Source organism: Pagrus pagrus (genome assembly GCF_965226575.1).
Source record: "Pagrus pagrus genome assembly, chromosome: 4".
Taxonomy (NCBI): Eukaryota; Metazoa; Chordata; class Actinopteri; order Spariformes; family Sparidae; genus Pagrus; species Pagrus pagrus.
In genome coordinates this window covers 7,779,342-7,805,329 of record NC_140188.1, presented here as the reverse complement: position 1 = coordinate 7,805,329, position 25,988 = coordinate 7,779,342, and the positions used below count along the sequence as shown (strand labels likewise).

General features: G+C 39.8%; 2 protein-coding genes across 4 annotated transcripts; both read left to right on the top strand.

The window, feature by feature from the left end:
- Window positions 1-637: 637 nt before the first annotated feature.
- brca2 (BRCA2 DNA repair associated) lies at window positions 638-14,860 on the top strand. Its single transcript, XM_084350285.1, has 27 exons — window positions 638-776; window positions 1,126-1,224; window positions 1,394-1,627; window positions 1,783-1,846; window positions 2,162-2,214; window positions 2,313-2,341; window positions 2,427-2,538; window positions 2,623-2,678; window positions 3,063-3,153; window positions 3,310-3,978; window positions 4,098-9,104; window positions 9,274-9,372; window positions 9,462-9,531; window positions 9,618-10,111; window positions 10,198-10,388; window positions 10,494-10,681; window positions 10,801-10,971; window positions 11,463-11,826; window positions 11,908-12,063; window positions 12,148-12,295; window positions 12,374-12,486; window positions 12,573-12,771; window positions 12,876-13,042; window positions 13,157-13,295; window positions 13,379-13,635; window positions 13,735-13,884; window positions 13,979-14,860. Exons 2-27 carry the CDS (start codon window positions 1,170-1,172, stop codon window positions 14,333-14,335), a joined length of 9,633 nt encoding a protein of 3,210 aa, XP_084206411.1. The 5' UTR covers window positions 638-776; window positions 1,126-1,169; the 3' UTR covers window positions 14,336-14,860.
- Window positions 14,861-15,581: 721 nt separating this feature from the next.
- n4bp2l2 (NEDD4 binding protein 2-like 2) lies at window positions 15,582-18,938 on the top strand. Of its 3 annotated transcripts, none has more exons than XM_084350538.1 (6): window positions 15,582-15,677; window positions 16,035-17,011; window positions 17,350-17,474; window positions 18,161-18,249; window positions 18,349-18,425; window positions 18,525-18,938. In XM_084350538.1, exons 2-6 carry the CDS (start codon window positions 16,035-16,037, stop codon window positions 18,688-18,690), a joined length of 1,434 nt encoding a protein of 477 aa, XP_084206664.1. In that variant the 5' UTR covers window positions 15,582-15,677; the 3' UTR covers window positions 18,691-18,938. The 3 variants fall into 3 exon arrangements, with proteins under 3 accessions (XP_084206664.1, XP_084206666.1, XP_084206665.1); XM_084350540.1 differs by lacking the exon at window positions 15,582-15,677 and adding an exon at window positions 15,722-15,741; XM_084350539.1 differs by lacking the exon at window positions 15,582-15,677 and adding an exon at window positions 15,759-15,777.
- The last annotated feature ends 7,050 nt before the right edge of the window (window positions 18,939-25,988 follow it).

The following is a 25,988-nucleotide window of genomic DNA, read 5'->3' as shown; positions in this document are numbered from 1 at the left end:
ACAGCCAGAAAGGTCTGCTGAAAGGCTTAACTTCAGGGTGAAGATGCACCGTAAGTTTCAAGCTTGTTAACCTGTTTCAATTGAACAATCACGGTATCTTCGTGCATAATCACCACCTACTGTTTACAGTCACCTACATGTTCATGTGATAATGGTACGTTCCATTGCAAGTCGGAAGTCGGAATCTCTCGATCTCTCCAATCTAAAAGCATTCCAGTACATTTGCTGCAAACGTGTTTGAATGACAAGTCTGCAAACTTCACAAGCAACTACAGCAGCTGATTTAACAGTTAAGGGCATTTAAAAAAAAAGAGAGACAGGACGACAAGCCTTCAACGCATACTCCCAAAGACTTCTATTGAGTATGATACACAGATCAAGTGAATAAGCGTTCAAATGATAACTGCGAAGTTGTGTTAGCTGCACGTTTCACAAACAAAACACTTTTTGAAGTTAACATTGACGAAGAGGTAAAAAGTAATTTTTTCCTGTGCGTGTCCGATTGCATTGGAACGCACCATATGTAACACGCAAACAAATGAAAGTGTGTAAAAATTAGGTGTTTCATTTAAACGGGACTCTTATTTTGAAGTCGTGCTGGGTTTCCGCTACACGGCGCGCGAGGTTTGTTTTCGTAGCAGGGCTAAAGTAGAGTTAGCTAGCTAGCAGCTTAGTTGACTCATAGTTATACTGAGTTTCTGTTGTGGTTTATCATTAACGTCGTTAACAAGAGTTTCATCACGACATGAACGTCTACATTGTCGTACGCCACCATGGTAAGTCAGAATTTCTCTTTGTGAACAAGTAGCAGTCAGTGTCCGTTAATCGTAATTTATGTGATTTCTAAACATTGTCAACTCACTCTAACTGTGAATTGAACGTTAGCTAAAGATGCCCTCTCGACAATTCGTCCAAAGCAACGTAACTATCACCTTATCTAACCTTCACGTAAGCTAATGTAGCCGCTAGCTACAAAACCTGTGGTCGGAAGTGGCAGTAGGGTGGCCGTGCCCACCCTGAAGAATGTTGTATCACACATCATTCATCTTGAGGCTGACTAGCTTCGACAAATCTGAGCTCGTTATCTTAAATCATAAAAAAAAATAAGAAATGTTGTCTTCTCAGGTGTGCCACACAACAAACTTTAGGGTTTACACAAGTCAACTAGGATGGATTTGCCCTCCAAAAACATGTACGATACATTCAAAGATGAAATCTGGAAAGGTAAGATGGACATTATAAGGTGCACAAATACTGATTTTGTCATGGATTATTTTGTGTCCAGCTTCTTGAGCTGTAAATGGTTCTTCTACAAAGAAAACACAATGGTCTGTATGCTGGAGGTTGTGAACTTATTACTGATCTTCAAACCGTTTTTAATGTCCCAATTTAGAGCTGGGATCACTGGACCCTGACTGGTTTGAGACGCTGACAGCTCAAACTTTAAACAATGAGGGAAATGTCTCTGATCAAGATGAGCTGTGCGCTAACCAAGAGGGGAATTTTAAAGCACCTTTTGACAAAAGCGCAGCAGAGAGTCAGCTATTTTCAACCCCGAAAGTTTTCAGACACAGTCGAGTTGTTTCACCTGAAACTGAGGATGAACATTCGTTCACTGCTGAACATGGTAAAGTTTGATTAAAGTTTGACTGTTGAAGTGTTTATGCAGTCATCTAAGCTAATGAAAGTCTGTATGTTTATGTTTGTAACATTTTTGTAACCTTCTCGTGTCTGCATTGAAGTTGCATCCAAAAAATAATGATTCTCTGTGGTACATCCTAGAAAAAGAAACATTGCCGTGGACAGCAACACAAAGTCCATGTTTGTTTGGGATGTTAAAAGAAGGGTGAGTGCAACTCTGAAATGTTGCTATCTTTGCTGAGTTGCTTGAGTTTTTTTTTTTTAATATTCCAAATTAATTTTTCAGTAGGAACAGTGTTGTTAGACATCTCAAAAAGCTTTTTAGTTAAAGCAAAAAATAATAATAACCCAGTTTTAATATAATCTTGATGGTAATACCTATGCTTTGAAAAAAGACTAATAAGTTCACAACTAATATCCATTCCCATACGTTAATTTGGGGCTATTTTCAAGGTAATTTTGTAGTTACTTGTGTTGTCCCAGCAGTTGACAGTTTTTTATTTTTTATTCTCTTTTTTAGGTTCCAAGGTGCAAAACATGGAAGTATCCAGCATCAGAATGAGGACCGTTTTGGTGAGCTGCAAATGTATTTCTTGTGTTTGAATTATATTTTGAAAAAAAAAAGTATCCTCTCTGGTTTATTTGTTTGTCTGCTGTTGTTTACTGTACAGATCTGCTTCGTACCCCACAAAAATCCCCAGTAAGTATATTAAAGTGTAACAGTCAGAAAATGCCAGTATTTGAATGTGGAGCAATGTTTGATATTTTATTTTTGAATGAAACAGGTCAGCTATGCTAAGCATATATCTGAAAGTCTCGGTGCACAGATTCATCCTGATATCTCGTGGACCAGTTCTCTGAATACCCCACCAGCAATACCATCCACCCTGATTTTAAGTAAGTGAATGACACAGTTGGTTGTTTGAGAAAAGGATATATGTGATTTGTTAAATAATTAGTGTGTCTTCTCAATTTTTACAGCTAAACCTGATGAGAGTCCCTGCCCACTGAGTGCGCCTGAAGACAAAAATGTTGTTGTGAGTACTCTGAGAAAAGAGTTTTGGATTTTTCTAAATAATATAGTAAATGCAACAGAATTGTAAAAATTTGTCGACAAGGCAGCATTCTTTGGTTTTTACACTAAAAATGCCTTTTGAAAGGTTTTGTTACATCCATGTGTTATAAGCATTGCACAGAGATGTAAAGAGTAAATTATGCAGATCAAGGCACAACTGAAGCATCTGAATCAGAGAAGCTGTAGACATCATGTAGTTGTTCAGGGATGAGGTTTTAAAGTATCACCCAAAGAGGAAGATTCAGATCTTGTTCCCAGTTCACATTTTTTTCTGGTGTACGACAGAGGAAGTCTGCCATTACAGCAAACATAACATGAAACTCTTTTTCTGTCTTATCTTTCTTAGTTTGTTCGGAAGCTTTTTCCTTCTCTTTCAAATGCATCCAGAGTGGGAGCGGTGTCACCCAAAAATTGTGACATGCCAACTGTTCACAGAGGTACTGTGCTTTTTCTTTACAATTTGCTAATATCCAAGATTTTACAGTAGCTCTGAGTCTGAATTACACAACTATGCATTAAAACAGATGTACATTTTTTTGCGCACAGTTTTAGGTTGATAATACAAAATACTGATGCTTGTCTGTAATCAACAGGTGTTGTGTCCCCTGTGGCTGGTCAGAATCCAGAGTCCCTCGGCTCACCCCAGAGTTCTTTGAATCAGAGTGAGGGAGTTTGGAGACCAAACCTACCAGATGCTATTGAGGATGGAGAAATTCGCAGCACCGTAGCAAGTGTCCTTGATGGAGCTGAAGATGTTCTCTCTATATTTTTCGCCAACAGTAGTTCAGCACTGAGAAAAGTGAAAACCGACAGAATCAAAAGAAAGCAAATCATTCCCACAAAAGAACACGGTTGCAGCTCTGTGGACGTCTCAACAACAAACAACACTGCATCCAATGAACAGAAAACAGCTGATCAGGACTCTGGCAGACTTCTCTCACCTCCACCTGTGAAAACAGGAGATATTGGAAACACCCAGTGGTCTCCATTGAGTTTATCTGATATTCCTCCTTCCACTGTGGATTCCTCTTGCCACGATAATGGTTCTGCTACACATGTGGAGAACAGTATTTCAACAGGACAACTGCGGGGTGACTTTGATTCTGGGCAACTAAGCACGCCACATATGAAAATCACAGACTCTGGATTTACTAAGAAAAAGAGGACATTTGTTTATACTGTTAAGACTTCAAAACTGCAAGTTGAAGGAATAGAAAAACAGTTTCAGAAGATGGACTCGTCAGCTGGGATTCCAGATTCTGGTAACATTTTATATGCATGCAAAGTGTAAAAATTATATAATATCTAATGTGTTAACATGCCCCTTTGAATGCCAAATGAATGTATTTTTTATTTTTTTTATCATCATGCTGTGTTTCAGGTCAAAACGTGAATGTGAAGCAGTTGGTGACGGCCCCAGATGAAGCAGAGTGTTGCAGCATCAGCAAGAATGACACGCAAAAACAGGGAAATCTGACTGAAGAAAATCTACCTCCCTCTGTACAAGCAAAAGTCCAGGATCTTGACATATCGCAGCTTTCTAGAGATTTTGCACAAGACTTCAGTCAAATGCCAGACCCGATTATACTGAGTAAAGTGGCAGAGGATACTCCTCGAAATGGCTTCTCTCCATCAGCTTGCCTGTCAGCCATGAAACGAGCTAATCAGAAAGCAGGGCAAGCAAATCTTGCCCATGACCGTGATGACGCCAGTAACAGAAGATCCGTTGCTACGACTAATCAAAATAACTCTATCAATGAAGGCACAGTAAGTGATAGTGGATTCCAGTCTGCTGCTGCATCATCCTTTGTTGTTCCCAGCTCGGTGAACAATGGGCACAGTCAACAATGGACAGGCTTTAAAACTGATATCCAAAGGACTACTTTTACGTCTACAAATAAAGGAAGCGGAAAAACACATTTGGATGATATTTTACAGGAAGCTGAAACTGATGCCGATCTGCCCAGCACAATAGAGGGAAGGGAGACACTTGACCCTGGCAGAGAGAGTAAGTTGCACATGGAGAGTACATCAAATCGACGACCGAGCAGTGCAAAAGGAACTGTTGATTACACTAATTGCATTCCACTTAATAGTCAACTTCATGGCAGTCTGCCAAACAAAACAACAGTTTCTCTGTCCTCTGTCCATACGTCAGGATTCAAAACCGCTTCAAATAAGGGCATACAAATCTCCTCAGCCAACCTGGAGAGAGCCAAGCATCTCTTTGAAGAAACGAAAGGGGAAAGGATTTTAAGTGATCAGCACATCAAATGTGCCCATGACACTAAACATGAACTTGGCATGAGTCATGGATCAGTCAAAGACACAACCTTCAACTCAAACCAGCCTCTTTCTTCAAATGAAAAAAGTGTGGACAGCCAGTTAACAGCTTCACAGAAAGCTGATGTGACGGAGCTATGCGCTCTCCTGGAAGAAGCCGATAGCCAGTTTGAGTTTACTCCCCAAAAAGTTGACAAGGAACTCGACCCTGATTTTCTCACGGGTATAGATTTTGATGACAGTTTCAATTCAGATCTTGAAAAGCACCTGAGAGTTACAGCAGTGCATGACAAAATGACAAAAGTTTCAGATGGTGAAACATCCACTGCCACAAGTAAATCCACAGGTTTGTCCTTGTCGAGTGAAATGAAAAAAGATAATTCCTCGACTGAAGATGCATCTTCCTCTTCAAAGCAGATCTCTGAAGGCAGTAAGAGTGTTATGTCAAATGAAAACAAAAATCTTTACAGAGCTAGCCACACTGAAACAAGCAAGTTCGAGAACAGTAATCCTTTGATGCTTGGGGTTGGATTTAAGACTGCAGGAGGAAATGTTTTGAGAGTATCAAAGAAATGTCTGAGCAAAGCTAGAGCTTTGTTTGCAGATTTAGAGGAGAATCTTATGATAAATGAAAAATCCCTGGACAAACAAAGTAGTGAAACTGATGCTAAAACACAGCGCAATTGCAAAATGGACAAGCACACTGGTAATGTTTTGCCTCATAAACAAGACGGAGGAAAAATAACCTGTTCAGACACACAGGTCTCTGGCATTAGAGATGAAGATGCTACAAAAAGTCTAAACAACAGCAAAGTGGACACAACCAAGCGTCAAAGTGGTTTCCAGATGGCCAGTGGGAAAGGGATTTCTATTTCAGCAAAATCCATGCAAGAGGCAGATGCTTTCTTCAAAGACTGTGACATGATGGATACTAGCGCTGGCGTGTCAGTAAAACATAAAAAGAGCACAGAACCCTTGACTGGAGTCGGTGTCACTGTCAGTCATAAGAAAAGCCTACAGAAATTTAAGAATGTTCAAGGGATGAAAGCAAACATTTCTAAAGAACCAATCAATGAAGTTGAAGATGTGAATGCTGGACCAACTGCACGTCACACAGACGTTGTACAACATAAAGTGGAGCCTCACAATTTTGGTTTGAAGAGTACACTGGCTCTAATGAGCGCAGCTTCTTACCATGGAAACCCATCTTCGACTGCAAAGGCACTTTCATCTCTCTCTTATACAACATCAAAGAATATTGGCTCTTCTGTTGTCAATGAATTGAGTGCCAGTGGTGGATTTTGTACAGCCCGTGGGGAGAAAGTATTGGTTTCAGCTGACGCACTGAAGAAAGCAGAGTGTCTTTTGAATGACATCGATACACTTCTGGACACTAACAAACAACGGAAACAAAAGGAAGATGCTTTAAGAACCCGTCATCTCGTCAATCAAATTCAGGGTTCACCCCCTAAAAATGGTGGATTTCAGACAGCCAGTGGCAAAGGATTCACCATTTCATCTGCAGCTCTCAAAAGAGCGGAAATGTTGTTGAGTGAATGTGGTGAAGTTGATGATAAAATAGGTGTAAAACCAACACATTCCAAAATGCCAGTTCCTGGTCCAACACCCAGGAATCGTGGATTTCTTGCAGCAAGTGGTAAACCAGTGGCATTTTCATCTGAGGCCCTCCAGAAGGCAAAAGCTCTCTTCAGTGACATCAGTTCCAGTGCAGAGACCCCAGCTGTTTCACACACAAGGAACGGTGACAAGAAACAAGACAAGGATAAACATATGGAGAAAATACATTCTGGTTTCTCAACTGCAGGGGGAGCAAAAGTCCATGTTTCACAGAAAAATCTGTTGAAAGCAAAGAACCTCTTGAAAGAATTTGATTCTTCTATTTCAGCAACAGCAATGCAAGATTCAGATGTGTTCTTCAAGGATTGTAACGCTATGGACGTCAAAGAAAGCATGTCAGTGACTCATAGAAAAAGTATATTATCTCTGAGTGGAAGTGGCAGTGAGAAAAAAACCCTTTCCTTATTTAAACAAGATCAGATGACGACAAATGAGGAGTCTGGAAGTGGACACACTGAGATTGAAAATGTGACTGTGGGACGAGTCATAAACCATGAAAAGATGCTGCATAGTGAGATTCATGACGAGGGTTTTAAAACGATGCTGGATTCTACCAATGCAGCAACTTTACATGGAAATCCAGCTTTAATCTCAAAGCACTCTACATTGTGCCAAAAATCCAAAAACATTAGTTGCTCTGCCAGCAATGAATTGAGCAACATTAGTGGATTCTGTACAGCCAGTGGTAAAAAAGTATCCATTTCGGATGATGCAATGACAAAGGCAAGGTCTGTGTTTAATGAAAATTCAACATTTGAGGACACAAACAAACCGGTGAAACAAAAAGTAGACACTTTGCCACAACAGAACGGTGGATTTCAGACAGCTAGCGGCAAAGGAGTTGCTGTTTCATCTGCAGCCCTAAAGAAAGCAAAAGCTCTGCTTAGTGAATGTGAAGGAGTTGAGGATAAAATTAGTGTACAACCAACATGCTCCAAGATGACAGTTCCTGGCCCACCACCTAGGAGTCATGGATTTCTTTCAGCCAGTGGTAAACCAGTTGCATTTTCGTCTGAGGCCCTTGAGAAAGCAAAAGCGTTCTTCGGTGACATCAGTTCCAGTGCAGAGATCCCAGATGTTTCACTCTCAAGGAACAGTGATAAGAAACGAGACGAGGGTGAAAATAAGGAGAAAATACATTGTGGTTTCTTGACTGCAGGGGGAGCCAAAGTCCATGTTTCACCAGGAAATCTGTTGAAAGCAAAGAACCTTTTGAAAGAATTTGATGGTTCTATTTCAGCAACAGCAATGCAAGAAACAGATGCTTTCTTCACAGACTGTGACATTATGGACAGTAGACATGGCATATCAGCCAGTGGGAAAAACGTATCCGTGTCGCATGACGCATTGACAAAAGCAAAGTCTCTTTTTAATGAAAATGCTACATTTGAGGAGACAAACAAATGGCTGAAACCAAAACTAGAAACTTTGCCATCACAGAATGGTGGATTTCAGACAGCCAGTGGCAAAGGAGTTGCTGTTTCATCTGCAGCTCTCAAGAAAGCAAAAACTCTGTTCAGCGAATGTGAAGGAGCTCAGGATAAAATTGATGTAAAACCAACACATTCCAAGATGCCAGTTCCTGGTCCACCACCCAGGAACCATGGATTTCTTGCAGCCAGTGGTAAGCCAGTGGCAATTTCATCTGAGGCCCTCGAGAAAGCAAAAGCGGTCTTCGGTGACATCAGTTCCAGTGCAGAGATCCCAACTATTTCACACACAAGGAATAGTGAACAGAAATATGCTCTAAATGATAAAGAAGAAAATCATTGTGGTTTCTCAACTGCAGGTGGAGCAAAAGTGCATGTTTCGCAGAAAAATCTGTTGAAAGCAAAGAACCTCTTGAAAGACCTTGCTGATGGGGAGTGTCATGATTCAAGTACACATGCCACCCATAAATCAATCGTGAAAGATGTGAGAAGAGCTTCAAATGTCCCCACAGCCAGTGACAAAGACATTCCTGTGAAGGACAATGCCCCCCAGGAAGTAACATTGTTATCCTCTTTACAACAGTTTGACCGTGAAAATGAAACTTTTCAAAAATCACATGCTCTTGGTAACATTTTAATCAGAGCCAAGGCACCTTCAGATGCATTTAAGGTTAAAGAAGGAAAAATGACCAACCTCCATGACAGCCCTGGAGAGGAAATGGCAACTGTATTGGACTGTGAAATGAATCAGACAAGCAGCAGTGAAGGATCTGAGGTCAAACGGACAGAAGAGTCTTCAGTTCTGTACTTTCACTCACTTAACCTCAGTGGCTGCACTGAAACCCAGCAGAGGTTTCTTGCCCAGGAAGCTCTGGACTGCACTAATGCTTTGTTAGAGGATGAAAATCTAGCAGAACAAAGACTTTCAATGACTTCAGTAAATGTGCCACTGCAAGATAAACCCAAATCCTTTGATAGATCTGTAGAGGAACAAAAAGGAAAAGGGAAAAGACTGGTAGAGGATCCAGATATGACCGGTTAGTGTCTGTGTAATTATATTACATTTATGTACTATAATATTGTATGTTTTTGTTCATGCTACACAGATTACCTCAATGTTTTCAGATCTTATTGAATCTGAATTGTTTCAAGACTAGAATTATTTCACCATGGCCACCGCTTGCCTAACTGTTTTAAATATTCTAGGTCAGCCTCCCCTGAAGAGACGATTGCTCGAAGAATTTGACAGGACTGTTGATGGTCCAAGAGGTTTGACACTCGATCCACAAAAAAGCAGTCCAAATGGTAAATTACCGTAAGAAATTATCTAAATAAATCCTATTTTGTCTTCTAAATTATATAACTGCTGATCTGTATTTCTTTTCTTAATTAAGGTGTTATGAAAGACAGGAGAGTTTTCAAGTACAGTGTCTCTCTGCATCCAAACATCACAAGGCCACACAGGTAAGTCACCTGTGAATCGTTGGACATGTTTTCAAGCAGCTGGCCAAGTTAATCATCCCTCTGTCATGTCTGTTTACGTCTTACAGGAATGGAACAAACTATGTGGAAACCAGATTGCAAAAGACAACACCAACACAACACTCAACTCCAGGAGACAGCAGATCAGCCCATTCCAAGATGTCCACGTTTGTTCCACCATTCCTCAAGAATGTAAATACGGAGAGCCGCAATCATACAGTGCTCAAGGACAATATAAGAACACCTTCTGCATTCGTTCCTCCATTCAAAAAACAAAGAACTGTTGTCCAAGAGAGCTCCTCTAAACTACAGGAGGAGGATAAACAGCACCATCACTTTGTAATGCCCTTTAAGAGCAACACTTATGTACTGCCCACTAAGAAAACACAAAGCTCTACAGGTGTAACTGATAATAAAAGCAACGAAGACCTTCAGATTGTGACCATGGCTGACACTACAAAAGACAACCTGATCAATAATCAAAGCCTGCCTGTTGGCTATGAATCTGAGGAGTCTGCCCCAGAGGCCTCACTCTTGGAGGACAAACTGTCCAAAAGCCAAGGTGCAGTAAGCTTTTTGGATGAAGTCAGTATCGCTGTAATACTCTGCACAATGTGGGTAAAATAATGGTGTGTTTATGGTCTACAGACATGTTTCAGAATCTTCATAACGTGGAGCTGGCACGAGATATGCAAGACATGAGGCTGAGGAAGAAGAAGCGCCAGACCATTCGGCCTTTGCCAGGCAGTTTGTTTCTAACCAAAACCTCCGGAGTGTCGAGGATACCATTAAAGGCTGCAGTAGACGGGAAGCCCCCTGCAAGATACACCCAAAAACAGGCAAGGCCAGAACTGTTGTCAGTGTTTTTTCTTGTGTTTAGTTAAAACTGAAATCAGTGTAATGTAAACAGCTTTATTGACATGTTCATGTTCTTGTTTTTCCAGCTGTATAGCCGAGGACTTCATCGGCATGTGTGTGAGATCACCAGTGAGACTGCAGAATGTTTTCGCTTCAGTTTAAAGCAGTTTGTCAAACAGGAGGCATTTATAGACGGAGGTGGTGTTCAGCTTGCTGATGGAGGATGGCTGATCCCCAGTAATGATGGGACTGCAGGGAAAGAAGAGTTTTACAGGTATTGAGTTTAAATTGTGATTTGTTAAGTGAATCTCTCTATTATAACAGACCAGGTGTATCTTGGTGTGCAAATGCAGACTTCAGGCTCATTTTAATGATTGTCTTGTCTGTCCACAGAGCATTATGTGACACCCCCGGTGTGGATCCTAAACTCATCAGTGAGGAATGGGTGTACAATCACTACAGGTGGATTGTATGGAAGCAGGCCGCCATGGAGAGATCATTTCCAGAAACAATGGGCAGCCTCTGTCTCACCCCAGAGCAGGTTCTCCTACAGCTGAAGTACAGGTACAAAAGATTATAGCTTATTTTAGATCATTATGTTCCTGTAATTGAAGTTGATTTTCCTAAAATTGTATTAACACATTGCCTACCTGGATTTTTTGTACGATTTAATGGCTTCTTGTAACACAAAAATGACATTTTATAAGCCTTAAATCAAAAGAAATCACCAAAAAAATACATATTTATATATTGTACTTTTATAAAAAAAAGAAAAGAAAAAATCACCTGCCTCTAAAACTCCCAGGAGAGTCAAAATGAGGAGGGAAGTTGTCAAATGTAACTAATTGTAACATGAGACTTTAAAACATTACCTGGGATGTGTACATTAGTGCCTGACTCACTTAGATTTAATCAGCAGTGGTGGATGTTAAACTGAAATTGAAGACAAGAACTCCCATGATCCCACGTTACTTATGTTTTCTGTTTTTTAAAATATTTTAAGTAGTTTTATTTAAACACTTTCTAATGTATTGATTATATTTTATGTGTATTAGATACGATGTAGAGGTGGACCACAGCCGCAGGCCGGCTCTGAGAAAGATCATGGAAAAGGACGACACAGCAGCCAAAACCCTGGTCCTCTGTGTTTGTGGGGTCGTCTCTGGGGGTCACTCCCCAAAAAGACGAAGTGGTGTTAAGACCCCAGGTGGCGACGCCAAGGCAGAAAACCCATCTGCAGTTGTTTGGCTGACAGATGGATGGTATGCCATTAAAGCCCAGCTGGATGAACCTTTGACTGCCATGCTTCGAACAGGTCGACTGGCTGTCGGTGGGAAGTTGATCATCAGTGGGGCTCAGCTGGTGGGATCACAAGATGCTTGCTCCCCTCTGGAGGCACCTGATTCCCTCATGTTAAAGGTACTTTAACAGGGACACTACAAGTTATGCTATCTTTCCACAACCAAATAACAAGTTGGCTTATTTATTGTTTGTGTTTAGATTTGCGCCAATAGCAGCAGACCCGCACGATGGGATGCCAAGCTGGGATTTCACAGAGATCCAAGGCCATTCTTGCTTCCTGTTTCCTCTTTGTACAGCAATGGAGGACCAGTGGGATGTGTGGACATTGTTCTACTGAGAAGCTACCCCATACAGGTGCGTTCAGTCTTGCATTGATATATTTATACTGTTTCTCCTAGAAATTAATATTTATATTCATATGCTTGTCTCATTTTCCAGTGGATGGAGAGGAAACCAGATGGAGGTGTTGTGTTTCGTTCTGTTCGTGCAGAAGAGAAGGAGGCGAGACGATACAACAGCCACAAACAAAAAGCTATGGAGAGCCTGTTTGCTAAAGTTCAAGCTGAATTTGAAAAGGAGGAGAAAGGTAGGAATCATATTTGCAGCATGATGAAAAGAAGTACAGGTTAAAATGAGATAAGTGTTAATAAATTGTCTTCTTCAGGTAATGAGAAACCTCAGCGCAGAAGACGGACAATGAGTCGTCAGGATATTGCAGGTCTCCAGGATGGGGAGGAGCTTTATGAAGCAGTGGGGCATGACCCAGCTTACCTGGAGGTGAAATTTACTTCACAGATTATTGTCTTCATTTCTCTTTATGAATAGAGTTCTAATCGCATACCTATTTTACTCTCATGTCCAAGGCTCATTTGAGCGAACAGCAGTTGCAGACTCTACATACATACAGGCGTTCTCTGATGGAGAGGAAGCAAGCTGAGCTGCAGGATCGGTACCGACGAGCTTTAGAAAACGCAGAGGACCGCGAAGGCAGCTGTCCCAAGCGAGACGTTACACCCGTGTGGAGACTCTGCATTGCGGACTCCACGGATCAACCTGGCAGTGGTTTGTCTTTATTTTCATTAATTTCAGATGCACTACGTTTACTTTAATGTATGTACGATTGGGTATTCAAATGCTGATTCAACATTATGTTTTTGTTGTTTTAGTTTCCCAGTTGAATCTTTGGCGACCTCCCTCAGATCTTCAGTCTTTGCTGAAGGAAGGCTGTCGATACAAAGTGTATAACCTCACTGCTTCTGAAGGAAAGAAACCTGGTGGCAGCACATCTGTTCAGCTGACTGGGACAAAGAAAACACAGTTTCAGGACCTACAGGTTAGAGTTAGAAACAAACTATCTTCAACATGCTCAGTGTGCACATTCAACTGAAGATGCAGTATTTAGAAAGATGGTTAAATAATTTATAATACGGTTTTTGTTATCTTTCAGGCTTCTCAGGGATGGTTATCAACACATTTTCAACCAAGGTTCTCGACCCATTTTGTGGATCTTCAAAACACAGACTTCCAGCCGCTGTGTGGAGAGGTTGATCTCACAGGATATGTCATCAGTATCATAGATGGACAGGGTAGGTGATTTATTGTTTTTGCTCAACTGTTTCCTCCAGGACTATATTATTTACTAAATGGTTATTTATGTTCTTGCACACAGGTTTCTCTCCCGCGTTTTATTTGGCTGATGGGAACCTGAACTTTATTAAAGTGCGCTGTTTCAGCAGCTTGGCTCAGTCTGGCTTGGAAGATGTGTTAAAACCACGTGTCCTGTTGGCTCTGAGCAACCTGCAGCTGAGAGGTCAGTCCACATCTCCCACTCCCGTTGTGTTCGCTGGAGATCTGACTGTCTTCTCTACAAACCCCAAGGAAGTTCATCTACAGGAATCACTCAGCCAACTCAGAAGCCTGATCCAGGTATAGTGCTGAAATCCGAAACTGAAAAGCTGCCGACAGGCTTAAGAAACAGTGTTTGCCAATCATTTTTTAGCAGTAACTTTCATCATATGTTTTCAGGGTCAGGCGAACTTTTCTCAAACTGCTGAGGAGAAGCTTTCACATTTAATCAAATATGGTGGGCTGAGCTCCATCTCCTCTCCAGCTCTGCAAACACGAACACCAGCTTCAGCTACTACAACGGACAGAGGACAAGACACAAAGCCGAGTGTGAGTAAATGTCTATGACTGTTGGATACATTTACTCATATAACCACTTCATGATGACTAAAAAACAAAAAAAATTGTCCTTTAAATAATGCAGGTGACGTCTGAGCAGCCAGTCAGAAGCTTTGGATCATTCACGCCTCTCAGCAGGAACCCTCCTGCACAGAACTGTTCAACAGAGAAAGATCCAAGCAGCCTGAAGAGGAGGAGAGCTCTGGACTATCTGTCTCGTATCCCGTCTCCACCGCCTCTCTCCCATCTGGGCTCTGTGGCTTCTCCATGTGTAAATAAGACATTCGTCCCCCCTCGGAGGTCTGGGACACCCAGCACTTTAAAAACTGTACAGACTCCAGCTCGCAAATCTGTTAATTCACCTGTGGAGGAGGAATGGGTGAATGACGAGGAGCTGGCGATGATTGACACTCAGGCGTTGCTTGTTGGTGATTTGATGTAGGATCATAAGACTGTGTGATGATGCTACAACTTTAAAAACAAACTGTACAAATGAGTGAATGCAAAGGCTAAAAGCTGCATCTGGCACATATTCTGTTGTTGTTTTTGTCATCTCACTGGACTCATTAAAGATTTTACATCTGCAGCACACTGATTTGTCTGTAAAGCTCAGTAAGTAGAAGAAAAACTTGGAATTGCATCCCTGCAGTTTAGCTCTATATAATCCAGTATTGGTGTTGTAAGAAGCTGTTTTTCTGTGAATTCTAAAATATACATATTCTGTATACGATAATACAATATTGAACAAACTGAGGCTTGTCATGGTTGTGTTAAAACAAAAATGTTAAGTTCTTAAAATAGTAATTATGGGCTTCTTTTTTGAAACAAAAAAAGGGATTCTCCATTTTGATGCTAACGTTGTCTACATGTGACAAAAGGTTCATAATTAACACTTTATTATAACCATCATTCATAAGTCATTTGTAAAAAGTTATTACACCGTTAACAAATAAATGCTTATAAACCATTTGAGCAATTCTTTACTGTAAAGTTGGAGCTGATGCTTATAATACTTTGTAAATGGTGGTTAAATACTGTGGAGTTCATCTATAAACATTTGGATGGCCTTATAAAGTTTTACTTTTAAAATTACTTAAAGGTGCAATATGTAAGAATTGTCCCTCTGTCAAATTCATCAGCGTATCACCACAGTAACCACTAACTGTTGCTAAGTGTAGCTGCACTTAACTAGTTAGCTCAGTTAGGCGGGCACCTAGCCGTTCAGACTGGGAGCTCAGAGACCAGGTGAGTGTTGGTGTTCATACGGCTAGCATGAGGGCCTTGGACCAGGACAGGCCGGGCTAGCTGGTTAGCATTGTACCTTCAGTTGAAATCTCTGCAACACAACACAGGCATCACAAAGTCAATACTGCTATTTATTAACATTCTGAAGATGATTGTAGTTAGTTTTTTCTGTTTTAAAAATAAAACTTAAAAAATGTAATTCTTACATATTGCCCCTTTTATGGTTATAAAGCATTTCATTGTTAACAGTAAAGTAACTATTAACTAGGGATGCATGATGCACAAAGATTTTTATCTTAATAGAAAAACCCAATCAGTCATATTGTTCCAACAGAAGATGAAGCGTTGCACTAACAGTCCGGTTGGGGGCGCTCACGTACTCAGCTGCTGCTTCCTCTGCCGCTAACATGGACACGAAGAAGAATGTCGTCACTTCCGTAAACAGAAGACACTTGCAGTGTGGAGATTGTGAACCGCGCGTTTTGTTTATTTTTTTATCAATATTTCCATCATTTAGTTATGTGTCCTGATTTTTTACGGTGAGCATACATGAAGAGCGACATTTACGATGTGTATTTTGTGTTAAGGCGGTAAATTATTATCGTAAGAGTTGTTTTTACAATCTTCTGTAACGCTACAGTGAGTGAGGTGACACTAGCTAACAGCTTGTTTCGGTTTAAGCTTCAGTTTATGGTAGTTTCTGAACACAAACAATCATGAAACATTTTTAGAAATGTTTCATATACGTCTACTTATGTATCTACTGGCTGTAATTATAACCATGAATTGACGGCACCAAGACTATGAATGAAAATAATAACACTAATTACTTATTCAAATTGAATAGTTTTTGATTGTCCAGTGTATTAACCGTGTTTTAATCTGTTTTAATGCAGATGTCTGATACTAAATCCTCTCATGGCATGGAAAACCCTTATGAGGATGTGTGTGAAAAAACAGAAGATGGCTCTGCTGGTAGAGACACTACATTTGTGAGTGCAGACATAAATGTGAGGCGGCGTGTGTTGAAAGAGGTGGGACTCACCAGCTCCACCTTCATCGGTCCAGCATTTCCTCCACCAAAAAACACAGTCAAGTCTGACATTGAAGACACACTGAGTGAGTTTTACAAAGAGCTTGAGAAGATCGATACACCCGATGCAGCTTTTCCTCAACCACCAATACCTCTCAAAATATCTGCCAGCAAAGAAGAGATAGCTCAGGATGTAAGCAAGGAGAAAATTGTTCAATCTGTAGAAACAGATGGCTACCAGAAAAGCAGTGGGCAGAGACAGCCATCCTGGCCACACTGGTATCAAAATGAGCCATACTACCCAAGAAGACCAAGGCCAGGCGTGGACCTGAGCTCTGGTAGAGCTGCTCCTCCACAGAATCAGTGGCATCATCCTCAAACACAGAACAGACCACCAAACCCAAGATTTCAAAGACCACCATTCCACCCCCCAACACCCCCACCTGCATTCCCAAATCCACAAAACCTACCATCACACGTGAATCACAACTGGAGTGAGGAATCGCATTTTCCCACATTTCCAAACTTCCCACCTCCGAATGTATGCAGTCGCCCCCCTCAGGGCTTTTATAGAGATTCTCAACACCACTTTGACAGGGATGAACGGGGCCGCACCTATGACACACACTCAGATAGTGTCAATATTGGATGGTCGAGAGACAGAAAAGAAGAACGGTGTCAGTCGGGTGAAGATTATGACAGGCACCAGAGATATGACCCAGAAAATGAAGAGTGGGAGAATCACTGCCAACGTCCTGATAACAATGATGTACACCGTTCTTCATTGGTGCTGATCTTGATGAGGGGGTTACCAGGATCTGGGAAATCGACACGGGCCAGGTACGTCTATGTGTGATATTGAGTCTCATAAATAAGTGCAGGTCTGCAACAAACGATTATTTTCCCTGTCGATTAATCTGTATAAACCATAAAATGGTGAAATGCTGTGATGACATCTTCAAATATCTTTTCACAAACCAAAGATTTTCAGTTTATTGTCATAGAGTAGAGAAACCAGAACATATTCATACATTGCAATCAGAATTTTTTATATATATATATATATATATATAAAAAAATAATAAAAGCAATTAATCAATTATTGAATCAGTTGGTGATAACTGTAATAGTGGAAAATGTAATATTCATCGTACATTTGTGTCCAATCTTTCGCACAGGGAGCTGCTCGCCACTGGTCCCAGTGGGATAATACTGAGCACAGATGACTACTTTGCTCACAGAGATGGCTACCGCTATGACGTAGGCCTTCTGGGAGCAGCACATGAATGGAACCAGAGCAGAGGTATTGCCTCCTTAATCTTAAGAAACCAAACAGTCCGTGCAGAGAGCACAAGAGGAAGAACACATAGGCCAAATATAATCTCGGGACCCATTGGCTATCATTTGACGATGATTTAGCTTTTTATTTACTTTTTAAAATTTTATCTGCTTATATTACAATATCTGTCTAAAGAAATTTGCCAAAATGTGGTTTCTCACTTCTTAAGCTGCTAATTGGACTGTCGGCAATGAGCCTGATTATAACCAGATATCCGCTGGATACACTGGAAGGCCAGAAATGTTGGCCATTGCCCCCTGAGGCTAAATTGTTGTCAGACCGTAGCCAATGGGTTTAGAAATTGTTGTCAGCTCACATGGCTCAACTGTTTTGTAAAAGTGTCAAGTAAAAGTTTTCATGCATCATTGTGAAGGCATCTCTGTCACACTGCAATCAGGACAGTCCTCTCTGTGTTGTGTTCACATTGAAGATAATTTCAGACATGCATGAGGAGTAGTTACAGTGGAAAATGAATGCCATCCATACCAACAAAAACACAACATAACCCCCTTTTAGCTAACAGAGATGTAGTATGAGATGACATATGAGATGTCAGTTTAGAATATCTGATTTGTTGAGGTGTTTGTTTCTTCTCATTTTATGTTTTCTTTATTATTTCAATCTTTTTTGTGTGTTTATTCCTCGTCCAGCTAAAGATGCTATGCATGACGGCCGATCTCCAATTATTATTGATAATACAAACCTCCAAGCCTGGGAAATGAAGCCATATGTCAAAATGGTGGGTATTGGATTTTCCACATAATTGAGTGTTAAGTTACAGTGTACCAATCACACGGACTTCATAGATCCTAATAAAAATTTGTGACCTTTTAAACAGGCGTTGGAGAGAGGATACAAAGTGGACTTTTGTGAGCCTGACACCAGCTGGAAGTTTGATCCTTATGAGCTTGAGAAGTAGGATTTCTTAATTATCATTTAATGTTTACAAGCCTGTGCAGACTTCGAAAAGCGTATAGAAACTTGCGTTATGACACCACACTGTTTTCCCTCCAGGAGGAACAAGCACGGGGTGCCGCAGGAGAAGATTGCACAGATGATGGATCGTTTTCTGTTTCCCATATCCATCGACATCGTCATGCGTTCACAGGAGCCGCTTCACGTGAACCAGAGACGTCGACCAGAGCAGCCGCAGATGAGGCGGAACAACGATTTTCATTAGACCTTTACAGAACTTTAACCAGCCAAGTGATTTGCCTCGAAGAACATTTTTGTAATGGTGCAAATATTGTTAGTTGCTGTTTCTACTTGATTTTTAATATATTTTGTAAAGTGTAAATTTATACAATGAGAGAAGAAATGTATTTTTCTGAATAATTTTTCAAGATTGTCGTGTGTGACATTTTTGCAAGGAAAGGAAAGCAGCACTATTTTTGCATTTTGTATTAAATTACTGATATTTCAAACTTGTCCTTGCGCAGTTTGTGTTCTGTACGATATGCAACATCAAGGAATAGATTCATAGTTAGTTTACATCTCTAGTTACGTCAACATGTTTCTTTTTTAATACAAGGACTTGTTTTCTGCTGATGCCTGCAAGGCTGTGTTTCTCCCAGAAAGTACTCAATAGCTTCTGTTATGAACATCAATATAATTCACATGACTGAGCGAGCACTCAGGGGAGTTTATGTATTATAAAGTATACACAGTTATGTAAGGAGAGAGACTATAGTCTCATTATGAAGGGGGGTTAATCTGTTAATCAGATATCAGTGGAGTCAGAGAACATTTATATCATGATTTTATCTATTGGACTGTTTTGTAAGTTTTTAAAGGACAAGTACACAATTCTGTGTCTTTAAATCTTTGTCAAGTTCTCATGAACACTGAAACAGGTGTTACCTGCTGTGATGGTTAGTGTTTTTCCATTAAGACAGCATCCTTGTGCGTTTTTCATTGCTTAGGCTATGCACAAAAAACACCTGCCAACGCTGTCACAGTATTACACTGATCTACAGGTGGCGCTAACAGCCAACATTTACAGCAATGAGTCAGCTTAGGTCATATTTGTGACACCTCAGTGATACACTCAGTGTATTTGGTGAGTAACAGTGAATGTAAACATGACTTCTGTTTGTTTACATGAAAAAACTCCACAGAGCACCTTTAAATTATGGGTGTATGATAAGTGTGAAAGTGAAGAGATGGTAAATACACTAGTTCAAAACATTCATAAACAGTCAAGTGGGAAAATAATATATACAGACCTTACCACAGAGAAAGCCCTGCTATGATAACAGTGGCAGTGGAGAGCTCTGTGTCTGAGAACATTCATTATTGTGTCTCGCAGGAAATCACATTTTGCCTTTGTATTCCCTGTGGTGTTCATTAAAGCGGCACACAGAGGGGCTGTTTTGTTGACATTCTGTTCTTCTCTTCCAGTCAGTGAAGTCCTGTAGAGAAACGGGAATTATTTTTCTCTGGACCTCAGACTGTTTTCACTCGACACCCTCCATTGGAGCTTGAAAATTTTATCCAGTGGGTTTCCACATGATAGATGTAGTTGGATGAAATGTAAATGTTGGAAATCATACCGTGTATTTTGGGACATGGTAATATGTGTCTGTGGAGCTTCATGTGACAGATCTGGGTTAGCTTTGCTGCTCTCTGCTTCACATTATGCAAATGCCACTATTTCATGTTTAATAATAGCAACAACAAAAAAAGAACAATTTGGTGCTCCAAGTATGTGTTGTAGAAATGATCTGTGGAGGCTTAAACCCCAACAGGAAATGATAGAAAATAACAGAAAGATCTTCCAGTTGTAGCTCTGCAGTAAACAGTCAATTTGGTGTATTTTTTGTGTATCTGTTTTTTTTTTTTGCTTTTTTTGCATTGATGCTGTCAATGGTTATGTATAGTTTGTATGTGTTGTTAAGCAAATATGCTTGTTAAGGCTAGTTTAACCTGTGATGGTGAGGATCTACGTGTTATCACCTCTCCTCCTCTGTATCTTTTGTTTTTTTAAGACTTCCCTGCTACATTATCTCATTTGGCAGTGTTTTAAACTAATGCTCTTCCAACCAGCCGACGTGGTATTTAGTGCCAACACATTGTTTTGTATTATTTGTGTTTCCATTCATTTATCTACCTCCCGTCGGACAGACTCAAAGCGCACACAGCTTTTAGCAGCACTTTCGTCTTGACAGCTGTGCAATTTTCAGCTGGCCTTGGTCCAATTGGTTTTGAAAGCGTTGCACTGACCCAGAAACTGTGAGTTGCTGAGGAGAAGACTTATCCCTCTACAGGCAATGAGTTGTCACTGTGATAACAATGGAAGCAAAGTTAGTGTTTGGTATAAAAACACTAAATTACATCTTGCATCTTGGCGTTTCAAGGCCGCCTGATGAATCAGACTGCAGTATCCATTGTACTTCTGTCCGCAGCTTCCTGTCTTTGCTCTGGGGGTTTATTAACACAGCACTGACCTTGATCTGAATCCAGTTCTGATGTGTAAGCAAAGGATGTAATGTAAAGCGCAGTCTTTTTCTGCAGTATATATATGGTGAAGGTGAACCAAGATGTTGTTGCTTCGGAAATCTTGTTACAGCCTGAACAATGTCAGTTTTGTGGAGAAATAAAAAGACCTGCACTATTTGGGATCAAAGTAACTTAATCTGGAGCAGGTACAAGAAGGAAAATGCTGAACTGTTGGATTACTAATAAAGATGTGTGGAGAAAAAAAGAGGCATTTTCGGTTTTGGCACCACAAACACAAATGATGGATGACAGGAAGATGATGTTAAACGTGAGATGCAGACTTGCCAACAACCTCAACAGCTACATAAACAATAATATAATACCCAGTTTATAACTATCTGACTCCGCATCACAGCTACACTTGGAAATATGAAGTCATCATGATTCCTACTTATTAATATTAAATGAGTCTTGCATCAAATGTCACGAGGGGATTTTTCTGTAACTGATTAATTCATGTAAATGACTTGTTTGTGTAAACTGTTTTTAGTGCGCCTGAGTGCAGAGGAGTCTATGGTAAATTGTAAAGAGAGAGATGCAAGGAAGATAGAAGGAGACGGTATGAAAGAAGTGTGACAACCATTTCATGGATTACCAAATTTATTTTTAATCTTGATCTCGATCAACAAGATGTAGAAGTGGCCCCAAATCTTTGACTTTTAGTAGATAAAAAGAGAAAGCTGTGTAGTCGGGTCTCCCTGAGATAACCTTGTGGAAGAGTAGAGGCAGTTTTAAAGGAGCTTAAAGTGGGTTTACCTTCCAACATGTAGATGGAAGAAATTGAACTCATTGTGAATTGTTTAACCTTAAGCTTACCTCATTTTATTGCAATCTAATACACTGATGCTCACAGGCCAAAATGACCTTCAACAATTATGTAAGTTAAAGCAAAGATGACTAGTTGCTCCGACACAATGTCGACAAAAATTGTGTCGAGCGCTCTTGGAAAAACAAGGGGAAAAAGAGTACTTCAAAAACAAGACAATCCAGGCACTCCAAACAAAAAGAAGTATCAGAACGAGGAAGGAAATATTAAAAAGTCTTTATTACAGTTGCTAAATCATTAAAAGAGCAATCATTAAAAAAGCCTACATGTTCAAGGTGAAGACCTAATAGTCTAAACATGTCGTCTTTTTTAGGGTCCGGGCAGCTAAGCTGCCAGGAACCTATTGTATTCCTAGGAATTCTTTCTTTCTTTCTTTCTTTCTTTCTTTCTTCTTCTTCTTCCGAGGAAGTCATACTTCCCATGGGCGAAAACTCACCAAACTTTACAGAAATGTCCGGCCCCATGCCAGATTTACTTAATTCCAAGGACATGTCAATATTCCTCCTGGGGGGGGGCACAATAAGCGTTTAAATTTAAAAACTTTAAAAATACCTACAAAATCAACAGTACATGCTACAGTTTTGAAACTTTCACCAAACTGTAGCCCCAATACTGCTGAAACTTTAGACCACAAACTCATTACAAATTATGAAGTCCATCACTCAGTTTTTTTCAAAACCTGTAAAACTTATAAAACCTATCTCCTCCCACAATTTTTGCCCAATTGTCACCAAACTTGCTAGAGAGCATCTTCAGACCGTCCTCCACAAAACTTGTTTCTCGGATTTTTGATTTATCAAATTCTTGCTAAATACATTTTCAATCTTCCTGAAAAAAATTGAGAATATTTTGCAGTCATGGTTGATGGAGTTTGGCAAATATCAGAATTTTATCTCAAAAACTGAATTTTTGAGAACATTTTGAATTCTGCTCTCATGGGAACAGCTGGAGTCAATGGAAGAGTGGCATTTTTAAACATCAAAGTTTCTCTTATGAAGCAAAACACTTTAAGTTAAAAACAAATCACCAACATTTCCATGCTGTCAAGATGCAATTTATGTATTATCAGATTTTTGTTCAGGTAACAGAATTTCTGACATTTTGACCATTTTTGAAATCTGCCTTGACAACAGCTGCCCGGACAGTGACTCCCTGAGTCGACAAATGAAGCCACACAGCTGGTCTCACTTCCAGCCAATTAGCTCAGTGAGTTAGGAGCTGGTGCTTGGTGTCAGGGGTTGTGGGTTCAAGACCCAGCAAGGATGATGATGATGATGATGACAACAGATCAAAATATCAGATGTCCTCAACATGAAACACCATTGTCCTGATGGTGGCATCACAGCAAGCCTCTAAATTAAATAAAAACAAATAGCTTGGACTGGACTATGGACCGAAAGCTAACCAAATTTTGCACATAGGTCCAGTCTCATGCCAGATTACCTCAGCTGTAAACCCAAGCCAATAGTCCTGATGGTGGTGCTACAGCAAGCGTCTAAAGTTCAAAACTTTGAAAATTCATAACAAATCAACCATACTTGCTACAGCTTCAGAACTTTCATCAAACTGTAGCCTCAATATTGAAGAAACTTTTGTACATTTAAAGCGATAAAAAATTATGAAGTACATCACTCAGTTTTTTTTCAAAAACTGTAAAACTTCTTAAACCTATTTCCTCTCTCCTCCTTTGATTTGTCAAAAATTGACCCTCAAAAACTGAATTTTTCACAGCATTTTAAATTTTTCTTTCATGGGAACAACTGGAGTCAATGCAATGATGACATAGCTAAACACCAGTTATTCACTTATGGAGCAAATCAATCATTTTTAAAATTACCAACATCTCCATGCTGCAATATGTGTATTTTCAGATTTTTGTCTTGATAACTGAATTTTTTACAGTGGTTTCAAATCTGCCTGCACAACAGTGAATGGCTTACTCAATTTGTGAAGCCACTGTTGTATTGCCACTTGCCAATTAGCTCAGAGCAATAGATGACAGTCTGTGGTTCCAGAAGTTGTGGGTTCAATACTCAAGTGGTCCAAAATGAACATTGTTGTCAATTGTCCCAATTTTCTGTTACAGTTACAGAGTTTGTAAATGACGTGGTTTATATCTGCTTCTATATAAAACAGTGGCCTTTACAAACATTTCAGAGGCTCCATCCTTCCAGAATATTTCATTTCCTTGAAAACCAAATCAAGAGCACCACCACATTCTCAACAAGAAGCTTGGTGTGAGCTGCCTTCTATAGCTTGAAAGTAAAAGCTTTGACCTTTTGAAATCCTCGTTAAAGCCAGCAGCTGTACATGAACGGGAGCACTGATCACTCTGACAGGGAGGGAAATGAACAGCTCGTCTGCACGGAAAAAGCTTGTAGTTAACACGAAGCTCCTGAAACAGAAGGTCAGTTAGGATCCTTCACACAGATTATCTGTGAGATGACCTCATCCAGGAAACCAGAGGGCTTTTCTTCTGATTCATAAAGGTAGTTATTAAGATTTCTATTTGAACTTTAATTCAAATGAAAAGAAGAAGGTCTGCACACTCCGATCCGTGCAGTATTCATTGCTTTCACTCAGTGACCCTCTTCAAGTGTTCCTTGAAATGATCTTCTTATTATTGGAAAGGATCAGCTGTACTTTCTGTCATACTTGAGTTTTAGCTCCAGCTCAACAAGACTTAATCAGATGGGGTTTTCAACTATGATTAAAATACAAATATGGACTTTTATTTCATGTGATTTCAGTTCAGCTAAGTTGTATTTTTGCATTTCATATTGTTGGGATCCTTGCACATCACTGTATTTTTAAAGCTATGGCACTCTTATATATCAGCACTATTCCAACAGATTTCAGTCCCCCAGAAAGCCAGAAAGTACACAGTACGGCTGCCAGCACTGCTATGCCAACTGTGGACTGTAACTTCTTTCAACAATGACACAATATCCTGCTGTTTTTCATCAACAGGATGTTAGAAACAGGAAAAGCCACGCTGTACGTTTATATCTGTGGAGGAGCTAAAGTGCCCATTCTTCCTGCACTGGCATCGCAAAAATCCACGTCCCTGTTCTCTAAACAGAATCAGTGTCAGCACTGCAAAAAAAAATTCTGCATCATTTACGGTAAAATACCGGTAGCTGTGGTTGCCAGAATTTTATTATTCTTATTTTTTATTATTATTTTATATATAAAACCTATATATATAAGGTATAAACCTGTCTGTGGTAAACTATTTGAAAATCTAAAAATATTACAGTATTTTATTACAAACTACAACTTTACAGTAAATTACAGGCAGCTAACAGAATTTTGCTGTAAAGAATATTGTGACAATGTTAAATATATCATGGTATGTTTTTTTTTGGCAATTTCACAGTTAGAGATTGGTTTTGTTTACAGTTAATGACAATAAAAAAAACGCTATAATATAAACCTGTTTACGGTTAACTATTTCAAAGTCAAAAATATTACTGTATTTTATTGCAGATCCAACTTCACGGTAAATTACTGGCAGCTGACAGAATTTTACTGTTACATTTCACAGTTGAGAACTGTTTTGTTTAAAGTGAATGACTATGAAAAAGCTATAATATAAACCTGTTTATGGTAATTTGCTTTAAAAAAAACCCTGCTATAATATAAACCTGTTGGCGGCTAACTACTTTAAAACCAAAGTATATTCTTTAAATCTTATTACAGTCTATCTCAGTGGTAAACACAGTACAACTGTATGATATATTACAGTATTTTTTTGCAAACTCCAACCTTGCAGTCAGTTGCTGGCAGCTGCGGTTGCCAGAATGTCATTGTAAAGAATACAGTAGAACACATGAGGCATTACAGTTGTTTGGTGTAGATTTTACAATCAACAACTGCTGAGGTTAAATCACAAAGGAAACAACAAATAGAGCCAATTGTAAACTCAGGTACAGACTCATTTACGGTCTTTTGTGCACACATTTTGGTTTGTTTGTGTGACTACAGTTGATACAGTTGGTGATGCTAACATAAACATACAGAGAATAGAAATTGACCAAATCCACTGTAAACATCAATCAACAAAATAAAAATGTGGTTCAGTTTTTGGCTGTTAGAGACACCTGTTCATATGTCTTCCATCTTTACTCTGCTTTAGTTTCGTGACTCCCCTG

Coding starts and splice junctions, on each gene's coding strand:
- brca2 (XM_084350285.1), top strand. CDS start 1,170: ATGGATTTGCCCTCCAAAAACATGTACGATACATTCAAAGATGAAATC. Junction 2,539..2,622: donor ACCATCCACCCTGATTTTAA/GTAAGTGAATGA, acceptor CAATTTTTACAG/CTAAACCTGATGAGAGTCCC. Junction 11,827..11,907: donor CTGATTCCCTCATGTTAAAG/GTACTTTAACAG, acceptor GTTTGTGTTTAG/ATTTGCGCCAATAGCAGCAG.
- n4bp2l2 (XM_084350538.1), top strand. CDS start 16,035: ATGTCTGATACTAAATCCTCTCATGGCATGGAAAACCCTTATGAGGAT. Junction 17,012..17,349: donor GGGAAATCGACACGGGCCAG/GTACGTCTATGT, acceptor TCTTTCGCACAG/GGAGCTGCTCGCCACTGGTC. Junction 18,250..18,348: donor TGAAGCCATATGTCAAAATG/GTGGGTATTGGA, acceptor CCTTTTAAACAG/GCGTTGGAGAGAGGATACAA.